A 23,599-nucleotide genomic window follows, 5' to 3' on the forward strand; every position below is an offset into this window, starting at 1 on the left:
CCGTGAGGGTGTAATGACCTCACACCTCCCTGTCTACATGTTATGTAAATTCACACTATGAGTCTAAACAGGTTTTTGCTTACCATGAGAGGGATTAAACAGCATCAGAGGAGGTTCAAATATATAAACTGAAACTGGTCAAAAAAGAATAGCCACATTTCAGAAAATATACCATTGGTGAGCTTTTTCCGTGATAAGGCTAATATTTCTTAAAAGGAGGCACAGTGAATTTAAGACATTGACATTTATAGCCGTAGCTCGACGCTTACTCTTGGAGGCCCAATTATCATCCCTGTCCATCTTGTAAGTGTCATGTCTTCGTCATCTTCTAGACCCCAGCTAACTGTGCCATCTCCTACTCCTTTCTGGCCTTCTTCCAGTTCTTCCAACAGTCGAAAATTGCGAGGGACTTTTACTCCTAAAATAAATGGAAAGAAATTCAAGATACTAGCAACTCCAGGGGAACCTGTAAGCCTGGATCTAGCTGCTCATTATTACTACGTGGAAATAAAGATGCTAACATGCAAAAAATGGCTCAAAGTTGTCATCCCTCCAACTTGCTTACAGAGCTTCTAGTACCGACCAGCACACCCACACGGAAGGGGCACGTGGTTTTGTTTCAGGTGATGTGACCACTGAACCAAGCCTAGAAGGACCACCACCACCCCCCGGCCCCGCAGCTTTGATAAATTTCAAGAGTTTACATGTCAAAATGTTGATCAGTTTGGGTCCAGAACAGATGAAAACCACCAAAATCGGTATCATGAGGATTAAGTGCCTCAGGAGAGAAGAGGCTACTGCTTTTGTTTCATTCTTATTACACATTTCTGAGGTTAAGGGTGTGTGTGCATTTTGTTGGAATGACACTCAAACTACCTCAGGAGGAACAGCCGCCAGGGCTGCATAAAATAAAAATGGTGTCCTTTTGATCAGCTAAGAGTCAACTGAAGGCACCAAGGATAAAATTTTCAACTATTCAAAACAGTTTCTCTCTTATGAAAAAGCCAAAGGAGGGTGGCTGGTTCCCTGATTTACTTGTTTCTGAAATTCCAAAGCCTGGCAAGTAGCTCACGGAAGGAATCACACAAACACATCTCATAGGTTCAAGCTACTATACCTGAGTTCAGATTGAGGCTTGAGCCATTTCTGGGTGTTTTCCAGAACAGAGCCGAGGCATTGGGGCCAGGTAGGGGACGAGGCTGTGGGAGGGCAGGGAGAGCAATTTTCTTCCTGTGCTTGGGCACCAAGTAACTCTCCCAGGGATGCTCTCCCAACCAATCCTGCCTGCCTCTCCCCTCCTCCCACCTCCCTCCCTGGCATTTGAACTATTACCTCTGGGGGAAAAAACCCCTCAGATTCAGACAAGTTACAAGCTCTCTCTTGCCTTCAATGCTGAGCCCCCAACTGGCCAAACTCCATGAAGCGAGCAGCACTTACCACGTAACCGTGGAGGAAAACCCACTGGAGAGACTCCAGACTGGGAGGTGTTCCCAGTATACCTTGTGTTTTCTAAGGTGGGACTCCCGCTACTATTCATTCAACTGGAGTAAATACCCGAGAATCCACTATAGGTCAGGCACTTTCCTAGGCAATGGGGAATAAGCAGTGAACAAAACAAAAATGCCTGTCCTCATGGAGCTTACCTTCTAGTGGGAAACATAAAATGACAAAACAAAAATACGAACTATATATATATAGGAGGACAGCTGTTGGGAGTTCTGGAGCAGGGAGTAATGGGGGAAGAGCTACAACATTAAATGGAGTGATCACAGAAAGCCTTACTGAGACCAGATGTCATGACTAAGACCTCACATGAAGGAGCATGACCTATGCACAGCTCAGGGGGGTCTTCCAATGAAGAAACAGCAAATGCTAAGACCCTTGGGTAAGACTTTGCCTGGGATGTCAAAGAACAGCAAGATCCTAATTCAGCTAAAACTGAGTCAGTGAGATGGAAGAGCAGTGGGTCGTTAAGGACTCCAACTACTACTGACCTGAGAAGCCACTGGAGTTCTGAACAGAGGAGTGACAGGATCTAACTTGCTTTTTTAAATAGGATCCTCTGACTGCTGTGTGCAGAATAAAATGAAGGGAGCTAGGGCCTACGGCAATAATCTTAGCAAAAGAAAATACTGGCTTGGACCAGTAAAGGTAGTGAGAAACAGCACAATTCCAGGTATTTGGGAGTTATGTATAAACTGGTAAGATTTGCTGTCAGATTGCTTGAGAAGTAGGAAAAAAGAGTAGTTACCTATGACTTCTAGGCTTTTGTCCAAGCAAGTGGAAGGGTGGAGTTGCTAGTGGCACATAAATGAACACCTCATTTTACAGTTATGTATTTAAGAATAATTTAAGGCAAGTAATGTACAAATTTCCCATGTACAATGATGGTAAGAAATTTCTTAACATAAATGTAAGCAAGAGAGTTGGCTGTTTGAAGGTAGTTTTAAATGACACAAATAAAATAAATAAATAAATAAATAAACGACACAGTACCTGAAAGTAAACAGAATAAACTGGAATGTATACTTGAATGGTTCGTTTGGAAAACATTGGCATTTAAAAAAAATATTTTATTTATTCATGAGAGACACAGAGAGAGGCAGAGACATAGGCAGAGGGAGAAGCAAGCAGGCTCCATGCAGGGAGCCTGATGTGGGACTTGATCCTGGGACCCCAAGATCACACCCTGAGTTGAAGGCAGACGCTCAACTGCTAAGCCACCCAGGTGTTTTCAATCCAAATAGTCACCTGAATTATTCAACTATAGTGGATTGTGTTTTCTAGCAAACACAAAACTAAAGGATGTTTGTGACATTATAAGCCAAAAAAAAAAAAAAAAAAAAAAAAAGCCAAACAATACAATGCCTTTTGTCCAGAGAGAGTTAAATCTGAATCTTCAGTAATCTTCATTTCTCTGGGCAGTAGAGCGGGGAGCGGGATCACTATGTTCAACTACTGCTTTTACCACTGTTTAATGTATAAGCCTATTCTCACAAAAATGAATACCAAAAGAACACAAAATCATACAGATAGGAAGACTGATAAATATCAAATGGTGTAACAGGCTGAATTGTGTCCCTGCAAGTTAAAGCCCTAACTGCTAGCATCTCAGAATGTGACAGTATTTGGAAATGAAAGTCTTCAAAGAGGTGATTAGGTTAAAATGAGTCCATTGGGGCATGTAGCTGGTTCAGAAGGTAGAGCATTTGACTGTTGATCTTGGGGTTCTGAGTTCAAGCCCCATGTTGGAGATGGAATTTACTTAAAAAACATATAACATCTCTTAAAAAATATAAATAAAAGGGGCCCCTGGGTGGCTCAGTTGGTTGAGCATCCAACTCTTGATTTTGGCTTGGGTAATGATCTCAGAGTCATCAGATGGAGCCCCATCTCCATCTGATGGGCTCCTCACTGGGCAGGGAGCCTGCTTAGAATTCTCTCTCTCCCCCCCTCCTCCCTACCCAGCATACAGACTCTCTTAAAACAAAAACAAAACAAAACACCAACAACACAAACACACATAAATGAAAAATAAAATGAGTCCATTAGGATGAGCCCTAATCCAATTTGGTGTCCTTAAAAGAGGAGGAAATTTAGACACACAAAGAAATAGGGATGCACAAGTGAATGGAGGAAAGACTGTGTAGACACAGGAAGGGCAGCCCTTGGCAAGCCAAGGGGAGAGGCCTAAGAAGAAATGAACCTGTTGACACCTTGATCTTGGACTTTTAGCCTCCAGAGCTATGAGCAAATAAATTCCTGTTGTATAAGCTACTCAGTGTGTGGTGTTGTTTTATCAGACCTAGAAAACTAATACAGATGCTAGGTAATATTTCAAGAAGCTTAAGAAAGTTGAATGGGGGGGGGATGCTTGAGTGGCTCAGCGGTTAAGCATCTGCCTTCTGCTCAGGGCATGATCCCAGGATCCGGGATCAAGTCCCGCATCGGGCTCCTTGCAGGGAGCCTGCTTCTCCCTCTGCCTATGTCTCTATCCACCCCCCTCTCTCTGTCTTTCATGAATAAATAAATAAAATCTAAAAAAAAAAAAAAAAAAAAAAGAAGTTGAATGGGTGAGAGACCGACAGTGACAGTGGTTATCTCTAAGTATATGGGTGATTCCAACTCCTTTCCTGTATTTTTTTAATTGTTTTTATTTTTTTATCTTAAGTGCACTCTTTAATTCCTATCCCCTACCTTTCTGTATTTTCTAATTTCTTTTACGATGATCTTGTTATTTGCCAAACAAAACACATTTAGGAACTATGCCAACTATACTCTAGACAATGCCATCGTTTGGGCTTTCACATTTGCTGTTCCCACTGCCTGGAACACTGTTCCCCTAGATACCCATCAAGCTCCCTTATCTTCTCAGGGCCTCAGTTATATGACCCCTAATTAGAGTACAGATCAAGGATTCTCTGAGGTAGGAATCTCACTTAATGGTTTTCCTAAGTGACTAATTTTAAGTGGTTCATGTTTTCAAATTTTATTAAAACTTGTTTAAGACAAATGAACAATGGCAAAGTACAACAGCTCCCATAGCTAAGCCCTTCATTACTAAATGGAAGCTATGTGTGTGACCTCTATTTCACACATGTGTGCCTTTTTGTGTAAGGTATTTCAATCAGGCAGGATTAACTATTTCCAGTACAACTATTTCTCTTATACACTTTAACAAATCAGGCTCCCTGCATGGAGCCTGCTTCTCCCTCTGCCTGTCTAAAAAAAAAATGGGATGGCTGGGTGGCTCAGCGGTTGAGCGTCCTGCCTTTGGCTGGGGGCATGATCCCAGGAGTCCTGGGATTGAGTCCTACATCGGGCTCCATGCAGATTCTGCCTGTGTCTCTGCTTCTCTCTGTGTGTCTCTCGTGAATAAATAAATAAAATATTTTTAAAAATTTTTAACAAAAACTTTATGGCTAGAAATGTCTCTTCATTAACAACCAGATCTGATTAGGGAATCTTAATCCAAAGATCATAGGCTCATTGTACTAGTTTCAAACAAATACTGAATTCAAGTTATGTTTTTTTCCTTAAGATTTTATTTATTTGAGAGAGAGAGAGAGAGAGAGAGAGAGAGCATGAGAAGGGGGAGGGCAAGAGGGAGAGGGAGAAGCAGACTCCCTGCTGAGCAGGAGCCAAATATGAGACTTGATCCCAGGACCCTGGGATCATGACCTGAGCCAAAGGCAGATGCTTAATAGACTGAGCCACCCAGGTGCCCCCAAGTTTTATTTTTCTGATGTTTGATTTCTACTTGTGAAATAGGTAAAAATATTCTATTATTTAATCCTATACTTCCAACAGACCTTTCTATTAGGATTAGACATTTTTAAAAAAATATATTTTATTTATTCATAGAGACAGAGACACAGGCAGAGGAGAAGCAGGCTCCATACAGGAAGCCTGACATGGGACTTGATCCTGGGTCTCCAGGATCACACCCCAGGCTGCAGGCGGCACTAAACCGCTACGCCACCGGCGCTGCCCTAGGATTGGACATTTAATTTAAGCCCATGTACACAACTGAACCAAAGAAATAATCAGTTCAACTTATTTTAGGTTAGCATTTGGAATAGTCACAGAGCACCACACAGGTCAAAGCAGTGTGCAGTTACTGCAGTACTGACATTATAGGATCATTCAATTTGATTCAAGTTCTAAAACAGGCATCAGAAATAGTTTAAGGGATGCCTGGGTGTCTCAGTCAGTTAAGCATCCAACTCTTGATGTCTTGATATCTGGGCTGTGTGTTCAAGTCCCATGATGGGTGTGGAGCCTACTTTTAAAAAAAAGTTTAGGGCAGCCCGGTTTAGCTTTAGCTCAGCAGTTTAGTGCTGCCTTCAGCCCAGGGTGTGATCCTGGAGACCTGGGATCGAATCCCACGTCACGCTCCCTGCATGGAGCCTGCTTCTCCCTCTGCCTGTGTCTCTGTCTCTGTGTGTGTGTCTCATAAATAATAAAATCTTTAAATAAATAAATAAAAGTTTAAAAAAATCAAAAACTTTGGATTGGCTAGTATCTATTAGGTAGTCAAAAAACATTCCAAGCGAGAGTTGGAACATACATATAAATATAATTGTACTATATATTGATTCATTACAGTAAGCATTCATTCCATTTGAACAGCAGCTCTCAAGCTTTTCTGGTCTCAAGACTACTTTATACTCTCTTAAAAATTACTGAAGACTTCAAAGAGCCTTTGCTTATGTGGGTTATAGATATTGATACCTGTCAAATTAGAAATCAAAATTGAGAAATGTAAAAAATATTTAATTCATTTAAAACTAATCACAATAAATCATCACGTGTTGAATTAAATAACATATCTTATGAAGTAATTACAGTTTCCGAAGAACAAAAGAAAATCAGAAGAGTGGGATGGCTTTACAAATTTAATGTCTGACTTAAAACAAGGAGTGTTAAGAACTGTCCAAGGGGGACAGTCACTCCTTTGGTCTGGCCAAGTGTCTGTGGGTCAGGTTCTGCTTATGGACCACCACCATGCATTTGGGGTCACCTAATTGTTCTCAAGATTCTCTTTGATCCTTAACATCCTAGATTTAGCCCAGAGAATATTTTAAACCCTTTCTTTTGTTAGAAAAGTAAAGATTGATAAACACTGTCCTAATCTGGCATTGGATGGGTAAGTACTCTGTTAACCTTTATACAGCTAAATATTGAAGAGTTTAAGTCTACAAACTGTATAGCTTTAAAAGGGACTGTCACTTTGAATTCATTTTTACTAAGACATAAACTTTCATTTTTACTCAAAAACTGACTAACAGGGCACCTGGGTGGCTTCATGGTTGGGCATCTGCCTTTGGCTCAGGTTGTGATCCTAGGGTCCTGGGATGGGGTCCTGCATTGGGCTTCCCACAGGGAGCCTGCTTCTCCTTCTGTCTGTCTCTGCCTCTCGCTCTGTGTCTCTCATGAATGAATAAATAAAATCTTAAAAAACAAAAACAAAAACCGACTAACAGCAAAGTCTGGGGAATAGTAACAGCTAGCAGAAATCAGGAATTATAAAATTATGGAGTGGTTCATTTAGTTTTTTTCTGATATTTACACATAAGTGGCTACTTGGCACCTGATTAACTAGTTTACTGAACTCTACTTGGTAAGGTACCATTCTGGGATTCACCATGTTTAATGGCAGTAAAACTGAGCTCACTCCACACTTCCAAGCAAAAAATCCACACATTTAAGGACTGCAATTTAAAAAGTTTGCTAGGGGGATCCCTGGGTGGCGCAGCGGTTTGGCGCCTGCCTTTGGCCCAGGGCGCGATCCTGGAGACCCGGGATCGAATCCCACATCGGGCTCCCGGTGCATGGAGCCTGCTTCTCCCTCTGCCTGTGTCTCTGCCTCTCTCTCTCTCTCTCTCTCTCTCTCTCTGTGACTATCATAAATAAATAAAAATTAAAAATATTTTAAAAAAAAAGTTTGCTAGGCTTTTTATCTGCTTGTCAAAATTTCCATATATAAATTTGTCAGTAACATATATGTACACAATTTCTTTCTGTGCAATAATATCCAACTTTTTATTCAGTACCATGCCAGACCTTTGAGGAGCTATTAAAGAAATAAAAACAGAAGTCTCCCAAATGGAATATAAAATCTCACTATGAAAGCAAGATCTATACATACAAAGCTCAATAAAACAAAACAGTATCAAAACTTCGGATATAAGAAATATAACCTATCATAGGACAATATTTCTTAGCCTTTGTAGGGGTCCTAGGCCCCTCTGAATTTGACGAAAGCTAAAGAAGTTGGGCCATACCGTCAAGAAGCTGGACTTTATTAATCCCCAGGGTCACTAGGCGGGAGCCACAGAAGGCTCCAAGTAGGAGGAGAGATAAGACCAATCTCCTGGGTAACCTTCAGGGTGGGCTGGGAAGGATAAGAGGCCAGGTTAGGGGTATGCAACCATAAATGTCTCAGGATGCAAAGCCAGAAGCATTTGCTTAGAGCAAATACTGTGGCAGAACATTGTATCAACTTCTTTTTTTTTTTAATTTTTTTCAATTTTTATTTATTTATGATAGTCATAGAGAGAGAGAGGCAGAGACATAGGCAGAGACAGAGGGAGAAGCAAGGCTCCATGCACCGGGAGCCTGATGTGGGACTTGATCCCGGGTCTCCAGGATCGCACCGTGGGCCAAAGGCAGGCACCAAACCGCTGCGCCACCCAGGGATCCCCCTTGTATCAACTTCTTATAGGCCCAGGGTATGGGAAACAGAAGGAATGTTAAGAGATTTAAGGCAGTGCATATTTGCATGACTGTGGTGGTAGTTTTCATTTTCACAAAGTGACAAAAACAACTAGCCTGTACACAGCAGGGTTTACGTAAGTACTTGTTGAAAAATCCAAAACTGGAGTTGGAGGTGAGGCTAAAAAGGTATGCAAACTCCATTTAAAATAAATAAGCACAGGAGCACCTGTGTGGCTCAGCCAGTTAAGTGTCTGACTTGATTTCAGCTCAGCTCATGATCTCAGGGTCTTGAGATCAAGCCCTGTATCTGGCTCTGCACCGTGCATGTGGGACCTGCTTAAGATTCTCTTTCTTTTGCTCTGGCCCTCACCCTTACTCTTGTTCTGCCCTGCCCCCCCAAAGCACAAAAGTCACCCATGCTTGTATGGTATACTGACATAAAAGATCTTTAGATGTCACAAACACACAATCACAAAGATACTTGGTCTACCATTCTTTTTTTTTTTTTAAGGTTCTATTTTTAAGTAATCTCTACAGCCAACATGGGAACTTAAAACCCCAAGATCAAGAATCTCATGCTATACTGACTTGAGCCAGCCAGGTGCCCCATACCATTCTATTTTTTAAATGTTCATCAGAGCAACGGCTAAATTATCTCCCCCCACACACACAAAAAATTAAGAGTACACTCTAGAGACAATTCTATAATCTCTGCACAGAGGTTTAAGAACACGACCTGGGACCAAGTCCTCGCTCCACAGCTTCCTAGCAATCCAGCTGTGTGACTATAGCAGTTACCTCGAGCCTCAACCAATGGGGACACCTTCATTCCTGTCTCTATGGGCGGCAAGAAGAATCGATGAGATAAAACCTGTAAAGTGCTGTGTGTAATATCTGGCAGAGTAATTTTTCTATCGAATCACTTTCATTAGCACATTGTATCATTCATCATAAAACGAAGACCAAAACCCTCACTTGATCCCATACCCTTTTCTGCTACCGTCTCATTTCTTGGTCTCTTCTTACTTAGCAGAAAAACCTCAAAAGTGTTATCTAGACTCCTTGTCTGCCATTCCTCACCTTACTTGCACCTACTCTAGTCAGCCTTTGCTGTCTAGCCACTCACCGAAACCGCTTTGGTCAGGGGCACCAGAGGCACCCTCTAGCCAAATCCTGGGCAGAATTTCAGCCCCTAACCCCCCTTCCTAGAGCTCCAGCAGCAACTCTAGGGGCTTCCCTGAGCCTCAGGTTCTCTTCCTACCTCACTGGCTTCTAGGCCTCACCTCCCTAACCTCCAAATACTGGCTGCCAAGAGATTTTACCCAGACTAAGGAGGCTGGTGGTGACTTTACAATTTACATTTCCAATTAACTGACCCCCTGAAATCTCAGTTTAGATGCCTACGAGGCCTCTCCAACTTAAAAACACTTCAAAATAGAACTCCCTTGTACTCCTCAAAAGAAATAGAAAAAACAAAAACAAAAACACCCCCCCTTCCCCCAAAAAACCCCAAAACCACCTACTCCTCTAACTCCGTATATGGCACAAACATTTACCAGATTGCTCTGGCCGAACATCTTGGAGTCAAGATGAGAAAGCTTTCCTTTACATCCCATACCCAATCCATTTCCAAATATATTCCAAATATGGTCATTTTCGCCTTGTTCACTGTGATCGCTATAGTCTGTGGCCCCTTCAGCATCCTAATTGGTTGCTAAGCCTACTGACCTCTAGTCGCCACAGTGAGTTTTTACAAGTTCGCTCCAGTCACTTACTCAGCCCTCCACCCACCTAGCACTCACCAGAACGCCTTATCCTGCCTCCAGAGCACCACCTGTATCCCCAGCATTTCCCACCACCCTCTCCCGTGCTCCTTGTCCTTCAGCCACACCACCTTTCTCTCTATTCCTGAAAGAACTGGCACCCTCTCTCTTTGCCTCACCCCGGGGATTCTCTGAATGGCTGGTGGGCTGGCTCTCTTCCTCACTAAGGTTGAATTAATTTCCCATTCCCTTATCTTGCTTTGTTTTTCTTCATAGCAATGGTTACCACTTGACATTTTAAATATATTCATTTCTCCTTCATTAGTTGTTTACTCTCTCCCACCACCTGAATATAAATAAGCTCCATGAAAGTAAAACTTCATCTTTTTGTTCACTGCCAAATCTTCAACCCCTCAAAGAGTGCTGTGTCAGAGTATGTGCTCAAATGCTTGTTGACTGAATGAATGGGTGGCTGGGTGTTAGCGAGGGATCTTCTTTCAGAAAATATAGCATGGAAACATTCATAGCACTATTAAAAGAAAGTCTTAATATTAGAAAGAGTATCAAAGTATGGATTTTAAGTAGCGGAAGGTAAGTTATACACTGAGTTCTGAAAGATCTTGAGAAGTAGAAATCTTAATTTTGAAGCCAGGCAGTTTACAGAGGTCTTCTCAGAGCACTCCTCACTCATATCCCTTTACCCTCCTCACACAATGTCTGTGCTGGACCTTTTCTTTTTTCTTAAAATTTTATTTTCTTTCCTTTTTATGGTCTGACTCACTCCCAGAGCTTCCCGAGTTAGAGCTGTGACTCATTCAATCCTGCCTCCCCAGAATATGGTATGTTACCTGGCATACAATGGTACTCAATAAATGTTTCCTGATTGAAGAAACAGCAGTAGCTCTTCCTTTGCTACCATAAACTCTAACATGGTCTACTGTGGCCAAAAAAACTGAACACTGATATCATGATACCATGTAACTGAGATACCTAATGTCTTTTGAGATAATTAAAAATGAGTAACAAGTTTTATTTTTTAAATCAACTATGATAGAGACTTTTAGGGAAACCTACATTTATTTTTTATTTTTTTTTTATTTTTATTTTTTTCCTACATTTTTTTTAATGAGGAAAAACTTTTTTTGTTTTTTTTTTTTACCTAAATCACACAAGCCAAAGGATTCTTCACTACAAAATGAACTGTTTCATAAAATATACATAAAAGCATGTTACTCATATTTTACACCCTTTAGAAACTGTACACAATGTTAATACATCAGTATTTTCTACAAAGTAAGCACATTTAACTCCAAATGGCCTGACTACACCCTAGTGCTAGAACGTCCGGGGACAAATCCAAATATTGGTGGAGTTCAGGGGCGCCTGGCTGATTCAGTAGGTGGAGTGTGTGAGACTCTTGATCTCGGGGTTGTGGAGTTAAGCCCTAGGGTGGGTGTAGAGATTACATAAAAATAAAATCTTTAAAAAAATATATAGACTCGTGGAGTTTCAGAGATCTTATAGATCTTATATCAGTCACAAGTTAGGACTTCATATCATTCTGAATAGAGAGTATAGGTTTAAAATCATGATACCTTAATTTTAGCAAAAGATTTCAGTGAATATATTTAAAAATTAAATCCACACATGCCAAAGAACAAAAAGCATCACAGATCAGAAAAACTTAAGAATACTCCAATGTACGTTTAATTCCTATGGCACTTTAATCCCCTGAATCAATCTCAATTTTAAGATTCCTAATATTTGTGTGTGAATCTGACACCAAAAGGCAGCTGGAAAAGCAGCTTCAAGTAACAGACAATACAGAGGATGTAAAAGTGAACTAATGTTAATCTTAGTAAGCTATTAAAAAAGTTAACTATGAAAATGTTAAGATAACTTCACCAAGGTGCTAAAATACCACAGTAGTCCAAGATTTCTTGAAAGAAAATATTTGTCCTGTTACTTCAGAATTCCTTCCAGAAGGATTTTTCCTGGATCTGTGTCAGTATCAAAAGTCAGCCAGTTATTCTCCTGGCTAAATATAAACTGAAAAGTCAGCAGCTGCAGGATATTACAAAGAAAATACAACAACCAGGTTGAAAAAGCATGAATATTTGATAGGGTTTTACACCATGTCATAGTAAAACATTTAATGAAGTACTCTGAAACACAGCAACATAGTAAAGTATTTGTGGTACAAAATGGATGGGAAGCCCTTTAAACACCTTTTGGGAAAGTCACGACCACAAAGCAGCCGCTACTGTAGCACGCCAGTCCTGGAAAACCCTTGCCTGGCAGGACCTCATAGGTTTTCTCTTAAAAAGAAAGTTGCCAGTTAAAACTGGTTTGGTTGCCCATTTAAGGAAGACAGTGAACTAAACTAGGAGTCTGGTGCTGCTCCCGTTTTGGAAAATAAGGAGGCCTGGAAAGTGATGTACCAGCTTCAATGTTCCTGAAAAGTAGGTATAAAGTCAGGGGCAGGTAACTTTTATTCCTGAGCAGTGGCGAGCGCAGTCTGGCTCCTATTTAGTCTCTGCCCAGAGGAGCAGAATCTTTCTCTCCTCTACAGCAACTGTCCTCCAAGGATGGTCCCCAGACCTGCAGCCTACACATCACTTGGGAACTAATTAGAAACGTAAATTCGCAGTCCCCATTCCAGAACACCACAACACACTACAGAGGTACTATATCTGGAACCCTAAGGGTGGAGGCTCGCAATTGAACAAGTAATCCTGGTGATCTGGACGCTAGTTTAAGAGCTGCTGATCTAGGGGAAGAACGGTGGCAATCTGTCTTTACAGTCCAGACAATGGGACAACAAACAGCTGGTGACAAAATGCGAGGCATTGGGTTTCTCTGACACTAGGGTGACCAAGGACCAGATTTTCTCTGACTGGGGTGGAGACAAAGAATAAGATGTGGGAAGCGTATCAGGACAGTTACGGGAGAGGACCAAGTTAAGCCTATGCTAATGTCCCCCTAGAAATACCAACTTATCAGGATAAGAGCTTTCCTTTTTTGAAAGGCTGAAGAGTCACTTTTGCTTCTGCCTTATCAGATACATTGTTTCTTCAAATACATCAAATTTACATATGTGGCTATATCAAGGTGAGACCTTGGATTAATTCACCGCAACAGTCAATACATACTGAGCACCTACTATGCCAGAGCCTATGCTGGGTACCACAACATAGTAGTTCAGAACAGTTTAGAATCCTACCCTAGTGGAAAAGCACAGAAAACAAGCAAGAATGCAAATAAGAGAACTTCAGGTAAGGTGAGCGGTTTAGAAGAGAACAGAAGAGAGATGTGATAATGACTGAGAAGACTGTACTGAATGCGGTGGTCAGGGATGGCCTTTCTGCAGAGTGGAGACCTGAAGAATAGGAGGCAGAACTTTCCAAAGGGGTTAGAGCAAGAGCAGAGGTGTGAGTGATATCACAAGAGGAGGTCAGGGGGTGGGCAGGACTGAGACCAAAGAGGGCCTTCTGGGCCCCAGAGAGTATGACTGGATTCAAAGTGTAGGGAGATTATAGACTCTAAGGCTTTCTGCAGTGGACTGGCAGTTTTTGTTTTCAGTCTGCAAAGGATCACTGTTCCTCCTCTAGAGAATGAACTGGAAAAGGGTTAAGACTGGAAGCTGGCTTCTGCAGTCTTCCAGGTGAGAAATGGTTCTGGTTTGGCAGAAATGACAACAGTGGAGACAGAGAGGAAGATTTAGCATCTTTTGTTGGGTTATATCTACTGCATTTGTGATGGGTGGACAATAAGGAAAGGACCCTGAGAGCGGCAACTATCCACCCATAAAAGAACCCTAATTGGCCAAGTTGGAAATGTGTCAACAGACCTGCCAGGGGCTGAAGAAATGTGAGATGCCTAGCTGGAGAGAAGGCAATGGGGGCTGGATGATAATGTGGCCAAGAGCACATGCCCTGGAGCAGAACGGTACCAGGTTCTGTACCCTAGCTTTGCAAGTCACTGGATCTGTGCCCATTTCTCACCTTCAAGACAGTTACCAGTTTCAGAGGACTATGGTGAGGAGATCATTTAATTTGACTGAATTTAATACAACGTCTAGTACACAGCAGACCCTAGAAATGGACTTCAAAAATTAGTCTGGGGGTGCCTGGGTGGCTCAGTTGACTGGGTGTCCAACTCTGGATTTCAGCTCAGGTCATGATCTCAGGGTTGTGAGATCAAGCCTGTGTCAGGCTCCGCTCTGGGCATGGAGGCTGCTTAGGATTCTTTCTCTCCCTCTAACCCTCCCTACCTTCTTAAAAAAAAAAAAAAAAAAAAAAGGTCTGAAGCCCTTGCGTGTAAATGAAAGCAAGGCCCTACTTTGTAAATGATATGAGGGGCTCCAAGTCCGGTGAGCAGAATATAAGGTATAAGAAAGAGCTTCCTTAAAAATGGACATCATACTCATTGGACAGCAGATTACCCAGAATGGGACAAACAGTGGCCAGGGCTGCTGTAAGTCCCTGCTACAGCTGTCAGATCCTTCTCATTAAAGCCCGTTCTCTCACCAAGATTAAACACTCCAAGACCCAGGAAGAGAACACGCCAAAAATGCATGCCTTTCCATTTCTTTCCTATGGTACTGGAGCAGGTTGGAGAGGGAGGTGGAGCCAAACCCCCTGGGCTCTAGTCTGAGTGCCATCACTCAGCCACCCTTTTCCCTCAGTAATGCTGTGGGGACAAAATTTTCTCTGGTTAGTTCATGCGGTTGTGGAGTGTTGGATGAGATGACATAACAGGTAAGTCAAATTACCTGGAAACTCCAAAGTGTTTTTTTTGTTTTTGTTTTATTTATTTATTTATTTATTTATTTATTTATTTATTTATTTATTATTTATTTATTTATGATAGTCACACACACACACACACACACACACACACAGAGAGAGAAGCACAGACATAGGCAGAGGGAGAAGCAGGCTCCATGCAGGGAGCCCAACGTGGGATTCGATCCCGGGTCTCCAGGATCGCGCCCTGGGCCAAAGGCAGGCGCCAAACCGCTGCGCCACCCAGGGATCCCTCCAAAGTGTTTTAGAGTGTTACATGTTTACTTCACCAAATGTACTGCTCTGTACTTCACTGGGGCCTTTTGGAATTAAACAGAGGATTCCTGACTTCATATTCTGTATTTCGTTTTTATCAAAGCACTGTAGCTACAATCCAGGTGAGAGACAAGGGGAGGGAGAAAGAGAATGTGGTAGAGTGAAAAGTATGGTTTGAAAGTTACCATGAAGGGGAAAATCATAACCATCAAAATTAACCTTGGGACACCCTGAACAGAGTAATAGGTTGTACTGGACCAACCATCACCGGAGCAGAGTGCTCCAGCTGAGCACTAAGTATCACAAGGCAGTTCTCTTGAACACAGGGCCCACGTTGTATAAAAGGCAGCTGGCTACAATCAGCACAAGATACTTACACAGTGAGACATACAGGAACAAGATCAACTTCACAGACTACAGGTTCTCATATCCCATCATCAGCTCTCTGGGAACACCCATGAATGGAATGGAAGACTACTTAACCTCCACTGCCCATATGGGTAAAGTTGCATACGCCGAGTGTGTAGAGGAGGCCACTCTAGTGAATGCAAATTTAAAATTAGGCCCAGCCAGGGCTTATTCTTCTGGCACTCAGGTTTCTGGTTAACAGTCAGGGAAGACTGTAGGATGCTGGGTGAAAGGAAGGGCCTGCCAACCAAGGGCTTGCGATTCTGCAATCCTGGCCAAGGCAGGAGGAAGTCACCTGTCACAGCACTGGCATCTTGAGGGATTCTCATAGGCTCCTCACAGTACCATGCTCTAGGATCTATGCAGAATTCATGCACTGCAGAACCACGGGAGGTGGCAAGGTGTTGCAGCAAAGTGTAGAAAGCACTGATCATAAAAAAAAAAAAAAAAAAAAAAAAAAAAAACCCTCCCCCCACCCAAAAAAAACAAAACCACCACCACCACCAAAAAACGAAGGCCAGGCCTTTACAGGAACTTGAACTCAAAGACTTCAGGGCTGTTTCCTGGCAACTAGGGGCATAGATTAATCAAGTGGCTTCTTCTAAACCTGACTAAGGAAGGCCTCAAGGTCCCTGAACAACCTGAAAGACTTCTCATGGTTAGAAAGCAGAGGCCTGAACATTCATTTTTATTTAACCCAATTATGGCCCTTCTGCTTCCACTCTCAGCACTCTGTACTCCTTCACTGCATAGAGGCACAGGTCAGATCCTGTCAATCCTCTCTTTTTCTTAAAGTGGGCTCCCTGCCCAATGTGGGGCTCAAACTCACAGCCCTGAGTTTGAATGTCACATGCTCTAACAACTGAGTCAGCCAGGCACCCTGTCATTAAGACTCATCCATTCAATGAGTATTTACCTAATGCTACTTCATATTGGCCACTTTGAGGGCTTCCCTTCACACTTAATAAAACCTAAAGCCATATCTGCCCAACTTATTTCCTTAACAAGCCTCTTGTGCACACTATGGCCTTTTACCTGTTCTTTCAACAGACCGGGCTTGGTCCTGCCACAAGACCTTTGCACTCACTGTCTCTACCTCTCTTGCCTATGATATACACTGCAGGGTTGGCTCCTTCCATCATTTACATCAGTTCAAATGCCATCGTCTCAGAGAAGCCTTCCCTGATACTACTTTTATCACTCTGTATCACATCACACAATTTCCTTCATAGCACTGCTATCTGAAATTGGCTTAATTATTTAGTCCTTGAATGGCTTTCCTCCTGACTAGAATGTAAGCTCCTCAAGGACAGGGGCTATGTCTATCTTGTCCACTATTCACAGTGGGACATAACAGGCCCTCAGTAAATGTGTGTTGAATAAACAAAGGACTTTTCGGAAGCCCACTATTTAGAGCACCTTAAAGCCTGTTCTATGCTATCTACACCATGCCAAGTGCTTTTGACACTAGACAGGAGTTGACGATGTTTTATCTGACTGCATTAGCATTTATGAAGCACTCATCAATTGGCAGGGCTTCAAGAAGTTAGAATTAAGTAGCTGTTAAACCAGATTGTAGGTAGCCAATCTCAAGTGACTGCAAACTGGGCTGAGCTGCAATATGACCATAATGCTGGCTGCCACAGTTACACTGTAGCCCCCACTTCACAGCAACCTGACAGGGGTGCTATTATGGTGAGAAGTTTCTCACAGCAGTCTGGCCTGACTCAGCCTCTCTCTTCTGTGGCAGTATCTTTAAAAAAAAAAAAAAAAAAAAAGAGTTGACTCAGCACTATTCCAGCTAAAAATCAAAATCTAGGAAAAGGATATGTGGTCTCCTCTATGCTTCATCGGGGACCCCACTGCTCTAAGTATAAAAGGCAGCTTGTGATAGGTCATTTCAGTCTGATCCCCTAGAGCCAATTCTCTCTATTGCTACAGTAACAGACAAGGATGGTTTCTTGGGGGTACTAGAGGAGCAACACCCTGGAAAGAGGGACTCCCTTCACCCTGTTTCCTTTAGGTCACCAAGCCTCTCTTAACAGTGCTGATGCTGTGGCCTTAACTAACCAGAGGATTTGAGTACCCAGGCTCGTGGCCCTGCTTGCTTCCCTCATCATCACCCTCTCTGTGAGGACCTCCTTGGCCAACATCCCTGGTACCTCAGAGTACAGCTCTCTCGCCATAGGGGGACATTCAGTCTTCCCCCAAATCCTGCACTTCCAAAATCTTTCTTGCCTCATCAACCCCTCTGGGGGACCTCCCCCAGCCAATCTTTACCCCTCCTCCTCGAGAAAGCCATCTGAGTCCATCCCCTGAGGTCCATTTGTAGAACGTTAACTCTGAAACAGACCCTTCAGGATTTGATCCTCCGGCCCATCCTAGGAGTGCAGAACAAGGAATCGAGTCTCAGAATAAATGCTGCCTCCCTCAAACCACAAGGCACTGGATGAACCTCCCTCTCTCAAAGTACAGCTCCCTTTATTTCCTCTTCTGCTTCATGGAGATGGGGGTTTGTCCAGCTTTCCTGCCCCAAAGTCATCCAGAGTCTTCGTTTGTCCCTCTCCCCATGCCCATCCACTAAATGGGGAACCTCTGAGCTGAACCCACGTATCTTTTACCAACATCCAAAGGAGTGCTAGGGAGTGACAATGGCCACAAAACAGACACTTCTAGAGGACGCTTCTCCCCCCCCCCCCCAAAAAAAAAGAAAGAAAGAAAAAAATCTCTGAAACAGGACTTTTTTCCTCACTCTCACCCACTGCATGGAGCTTCCTTCAGTTGATCCTCCTCAAGTAAAAGCCTGATGATGACGGGATCATATCCCTTTGGAACCTGAGAGATCGTTTTTCCCTTCTCACTTGTCCCGTTGGGATGCGCTTTGATACCCCTTCCCCCAGAAAAGCCACCTCAAGACGCCCCCTTCCCGACCAACACGGAGATTTCCTCAGCTGACCCCATCCCCCAAACTAACGCTGAAGCCGTCCCCTCAACCAATGCAGGATCCTCGGTCACCCCCCGAGACCCCGTTTTCTCCTCCCGTCCTCCCTAAGGGCTTTTCTCAAGTCCCTGCCACACGGACATCCCGGGGCTGCCCCGTCGCTCGGACCTCCAGCACCCAGTAAAGGACTCTCATCCGTTTCGGGGAGCCTTCTCATCCCCTAGGAGACCTCCTGGTCCCCGCCGAGCCGCCAGCCTCCGTCTCCTCAGGAATGCCTCGGGGCTCGCCCCTCGCTAGCTCCGGCCGCTCAGCGGTGCCTTGGGGCCGGTCCTTCCTCTCAGCCGGGCCCTCACGTCGCCCGGGGGAGCCTGTGGGCCCCGCCGCGCCGCCCACAGGCCCCTCAGGCCCCCGCCCGTGCTTCCGGCCACCGCCTGCTCCTCCTCCCCCCTCAGGCCGCCCGGCTCGCCACCGCGGAGCCAAGCGGACAGAGGTAACGCAGAGGCCCTGGTCCCGCCGCAGGGACCTTTGCGGGTCCTCGGTCCCCGGCCCAAGCCCGCGCCCCCTTGGCCAGCCGGGCCCGGCGCCCCAGCTCACCCGAGCCCGTGGTGGCTGCCATCTTGCGTCGCTGTCGCTCGAAGGCCGGCCCCTTCTTCACCCCCCGCCCGTCCCCGGGCCGTTCTGCGCAAGCGTGCGCGCCTGCGCAGACGCCGCTGCTGACGCCCGCTCCGCGGACCGCGCGACCCGTTGCCGGGAAGGTTTTTTTTTTTTTTTTTTTTTTCCCTGCCTTTTCAGAGGAAGGAAACATGATGTGCGTGCGGGAGGGCCCGGCAACCTGCATGTTCCTCCAGGCTCGGGTGCGAAGGAGATACTGAGGTGTTTGGTGAGAAAGGCAAGGGTGATCAGACTTGGGAGGACGCGATTGTGGAAGATACAGAAGAAAGCTAAAAAAGAAAAAAAGAAAAGAAAGCCTATTTTACTTCGTGCATTTCCTTGTCTAGTTGGATCCTCACAATATCTCTACCAGGTCGGGATTAATGTGAAAAATGAAACTGAGGGGCAGGTTCAGCGATTTATCTAAACTTAGCGGTTAGGTGGCTGAATCAGAATTTGAAACCCGGCCAGAGTCCTGGGCCAGAGAAGCTTTGTTTTGGGGCATTAAGGTGTCAAGGAAAGCATTCCACTCATTCATTCATTCATTCATTCATTCATCCATTTATTCATCCAAAGAAATACTTAACTAAGACCTACTATGTGCCAGGCGCTGTGCTAGGTCCTGGGAATGGATATACATCCCTGAAGTCTGTTCTTACAGGCTTACATTCTAGTCAGAGAGCTAGTTAACAAAGAAATAGGAAAAGATATAACTATGATAGGATAGAGATTGAACCTAGGAAGGGGCAGCAGGGGGTGGTCGGGGAGGGCCTCCTAAGGTGGTTACATTCAGCAGAGACTGATTAAGAGGTAGAGGGAACAGCATGTGCAAAGGTCCTATGGACACATATTTGCAAATGTATGTTAAATCCAAGAAGGGATTGATCTTTTATTATAAGCGGTCTAAGAAGTCCTGATGTGGATTTAGAAACAAGCTGAGAGAGGTGAAGGGACTGCCTCAAGGTCACACAGCTAAACACTGGCAGAAGAAGGACAAGGACTTCCAGTACAGAGGAGCAAGGAAACCGGAAGCCCTTATCCAGGACATCCCGTGCATTACCTTGTTTTGACAGTAGTGCCTCCTAAGCATTTCTCAGCTCCATCTATTTCATCCACTTAGGGTAGGCTGCCCTTGTCTTCCACCTGGGTGACCCCAGTAGCCTTTATTCTTGCCCCCATGATCCATTCTCTGTATGGCAGCCAAAATTTGCTCAAAATACCTTTCAGTTAAATCTTTCAGTGGCTCTCCATTTCCTTGTGATAAAATACAGATTCTACAAGTTGCATGAATTCTCATCCAACAAAGACAATCATCAGATGAAAAGGAGACCTAGTATTATCTGGCCAGAACAACAGAACTCTTCAGGGCAAACCACCGTGGATGGCTACCCTAACCAAAGGCCATGCGCCTAGGGTCCAGTGAGACCAGTGAGACCACTGAGACCAGTGAGACCACTGAGGTGTCTAGGACTTACACTCAAGCCTCATTTAAGGAGACTTTTAACCTTAGGTCTCAGCTCTGCACTTGCATGATCCTGCAAGTGAATACTTTCCTAAAATTTGCACCCTGGGTACCTCTCACCCTCATCCTTGGCACAGCCGGTACCTCTGAGACTTGCCTGTACCTCTCTGCAGTACATGTCCCCTCCCTACTCAGGGCTTTTGCCTGTGCTGTTCCCACTCTTCAGTTCTCAGATCCAGCATCACCCCCTCAGGGAAGCTTTCCCTGATTTCTCCAGGTCCAGTTCAGCTATAATTGACTCTTAAAGCCCCATGTGTGTCTCCTTCAAAGCACTGGCAATAGGGAATCGACTTGATAGTCTGTGTATCACGTGATTCAAATTTATCTTGAAAAATACAGAAAATATTTGCCCTGGACTTTGGGTTGTTATAAAGCCTCAAGTAGCAAGTGGGAAGCATTTGGTCTCCTAAAGTGAACTCACCTCTGAAGTGAAATTTTCTGGATTCCAGTGCTCCTTCACCTACTCTTTGCTGTGTGACTTCAGGCAAGAGATTTGAATCTCTCTTGGCATCAATCCCCTCCTTCTGAAAAGAGGAATGATGGTATCAACCTCATAGAGTTGCTGGAGAGATAAAATGCTTTGATAAAACCTTCTAGCACACAGGGAGGAGGAGACACTACAACAGCTGATATTTGCCAAGCCTTCATATCCAGTTTTTATTCATCACAACAGCTGGATGCAGCAAATTCTAGGGATAACCGCACGGTAAGGATGAGAAAGACTCAGAGCTAACAGGTGGAGGAGTGAGGATGGAAACACAAGCCAACTTATCCACGATGCTCCTAAACGTTTGCTCGCATAGATTCCTTGGTTCTCGTAGGGAATTTCTGGCAAGCAAAACTGACAGTAAAGCAAATTCCTGTGCAGAGGACCTCGCAGGAGAATAGGTTAAGCCTGACGCCCGGGGGCATGCTGGGTACTGTAGTTTCGCGGCGTCGCGGAGCCTGCCGGGAGTTGTGGTCCTCTCCGCCGAAGCTCCCTCGGAGAGGCTCCGCCCTCTGTCTGGGAAGTCAGAGCGGGTCCCCAGAGCCGGATTCCTCCGGTGCCTGCGCCGCATCTCTGCCTCGCGCTGGACCTGGTAGCTTCAGCTGATGCGGATAAGAGTCCTGTTTATTGGCTCGTTGGGAAGATTAAAATGGTTAATGGAACGAAGGAATTTAGAAAAGAGCGAGGGCTATATAAGTATTAGCTACTATTTTTCTTATTATTTAATCCTTAGTGACCCCCGCAAAGTAGCTTTTATCATCTCTATTTGTCAGATGAGGAAACTGAGGCTCGGAAGCGTTAGAATGCTTTCCCAGGATCACGCAACAAGGAAGGAGTAAAATCAGGTTTGGAATTCAGTTCTCTTACCCCCGGGGCACCTGTGGAGCCTGGGAGGTTGGAAGCAAAGCGTGGGTGGGTTTGCTTTTTTTTGTGCAAAATGCAGCCTGACTACCTGGAAAAGACTGAATTGGGCGGCACCGAGATTGGAGGCGGGGAGTCCGGAGAGGGTTTGTGCTGACGCCGTTGACGGCCCGCAGGCACCAGGTCCTTGGGTGCCCACAGCCAGCTGGTTTTGATGAGGGGGCTGAAGGTCCAGTTCCAGGTGTGAATCTGAGCCGGTTCCCGGCAGGGCCGTTTCCTTTTGCCAGCGATTGGTCCAGCGGTGCGCCTGTCACCTAGTTCTTTGCTGGCCAATGAGCTGAGGAGGGTGATTGGAAAGTTTCGCTCCCTTGAGAATAGCTGGGGAGAAAGCTTTTTTTGGCCCCCTTTCCTCTTTCCTGTAAAAGGAGGTTGTGATGGTTGGAGCTGTGACGATCCAGAGGCCAAAAAACCTAGAACTACACCATAGGTATTTGCAGAAAGGAGGTGCTAGCACAGAAAGATGGCAAGAGCTAGGACCTCCCAGGATGTGGTTGAGCTGCTGAAGAGAACCCTGGGGCCGTTTACCTACAAGTCTTTTCTTTTCTTTTTTCTTTTCTTTTCTTTTCTTTTCTTTTCTTTTCTTTTCTTTTCTTTTCTTTTCTTTTCTTTTCTTTCTTTTCTTTTCTTTCTTTTCTTTTTTCTTGTATTTTCTTTTCTTTTTTTCTTTTCTTTTTTCTCTTTTCTTTTCTTTTCTTTTCTTTCTTTTCTTCTTTCTTTCTTTCTTTCTTTCTCTCTCTCTCTCTCTCTGTCTCTTTCTTTCAGATTTTATTTGTTTGACAGAGGGAGAGAGCACAAGTAGGCAGAGCTGCAGACAGGGAGAAAGGGAGAAGCAGGCTCCCTGCTGAGCAGAGAGCCTGACAATGGGGCTCTGATCCCAGGATCCTGGGATCATGACCTGAGCTGAAGGCAGACATTTAACAGACTGAGCCACCCAGGCACCCCTCTTTACTTTCTTTCTAGATTTTATTATTTTTAAGTACTCTTTATGCCCAACATGAGGCTCGAACTCACAACCGCAAGATAAGCAGCGGCATGCTTTTCTACTGACCCAGCCAGGCGCCCCTACTTACAAACGGGTTTCCTAAGACATGAAATAATAAGTCTTTATTGCTTCAGCTGCTCTTAAAGGTGGGTTTTTGTGACCTAGGGTCAAAAGCATACGTAATTGGTACAGGAAGCTGGCACAGTGCCCCAGTGAAGAGAAACAGATGTAGACTGTTCCACAATAGTGTTCATTCAAAAACTATTCTCGGGGTGCCTGGGTGGCTAAGATGGTTAAGCATCTAACTTCAGCTCAGGTCATGCTGGGATTGAACCCCACATTGGGTTCCCTGCTCAGTGCATTGGGCTCCCTGCTCAGCAGGAAGCTTGCTTCTCTCCTTCTGCCTACTGCTCCCCCTGCTTGTGTGCGCTGTCAAATAAATAAATAAAATGTTAAAACAAAACAAAAACTTCTCAATAAGGTGGGAAAACATCTGGGCAGTTTGGGAATCTCTGTGATGTGAAAGGCATGAGTAGTATATTCAAAATGTAAAAAGTGCCATATAGTTTTTATAAAGCCTATAGTATTATTTTTTAGAGTAATACTCCTCAAACTCAAATGTGCCCCCAAATCACCAGGAG

The 23,599-nt window shown here is 44.3% G+C and overlaps 1 protein-coding gene across 1 annotated transcript in view; it reads right to left on the reverse strand.

Moving 5' to 3' along the window:
- The window catches only part of UBE2V1 (ubiquitin conjugating enzyme E2 V1), a 31,048-nt gene extending 12,021 nt beyond the window's left edge, over positions 1–19,027 (reverse strand). The window contains exons 1-2 of the mRNA NM_001205096.1: positions 18,990–19,027; positions 270–418 (exon numbers count right to left, since the gene is read on the reverse strand). Coding sequence (NP_001192025.1) covers positions 270–418; positions 18,990–19,011 — 171 coding nt within the window. The 5' untranslated portion in view covers positions 19,012–19,027. The remainder of the gene's footprint in view (positions 1–269; positions 419–18,989) is intronic.
- Between the last annotated feature and the right edge of the window lie 4,572 nt (positions 19,028–23,599).

This window comes from Canis lupus, chromosome 24 (assembly GCF_011100685.1).
Source record: "Canis lupus familiaris isolate Mischka breed German Shepherd chromosome 24, alternate assembly UU_Cfam_GSD_1.0, whole genome shotgun sequence".
Classification (NCBI taxonomy): domain Eukaryota; kingdom Metazoa; phylum Chordata; class Mammalia; order Carnivora; family Canidae; genus Canis; species Canis lupus.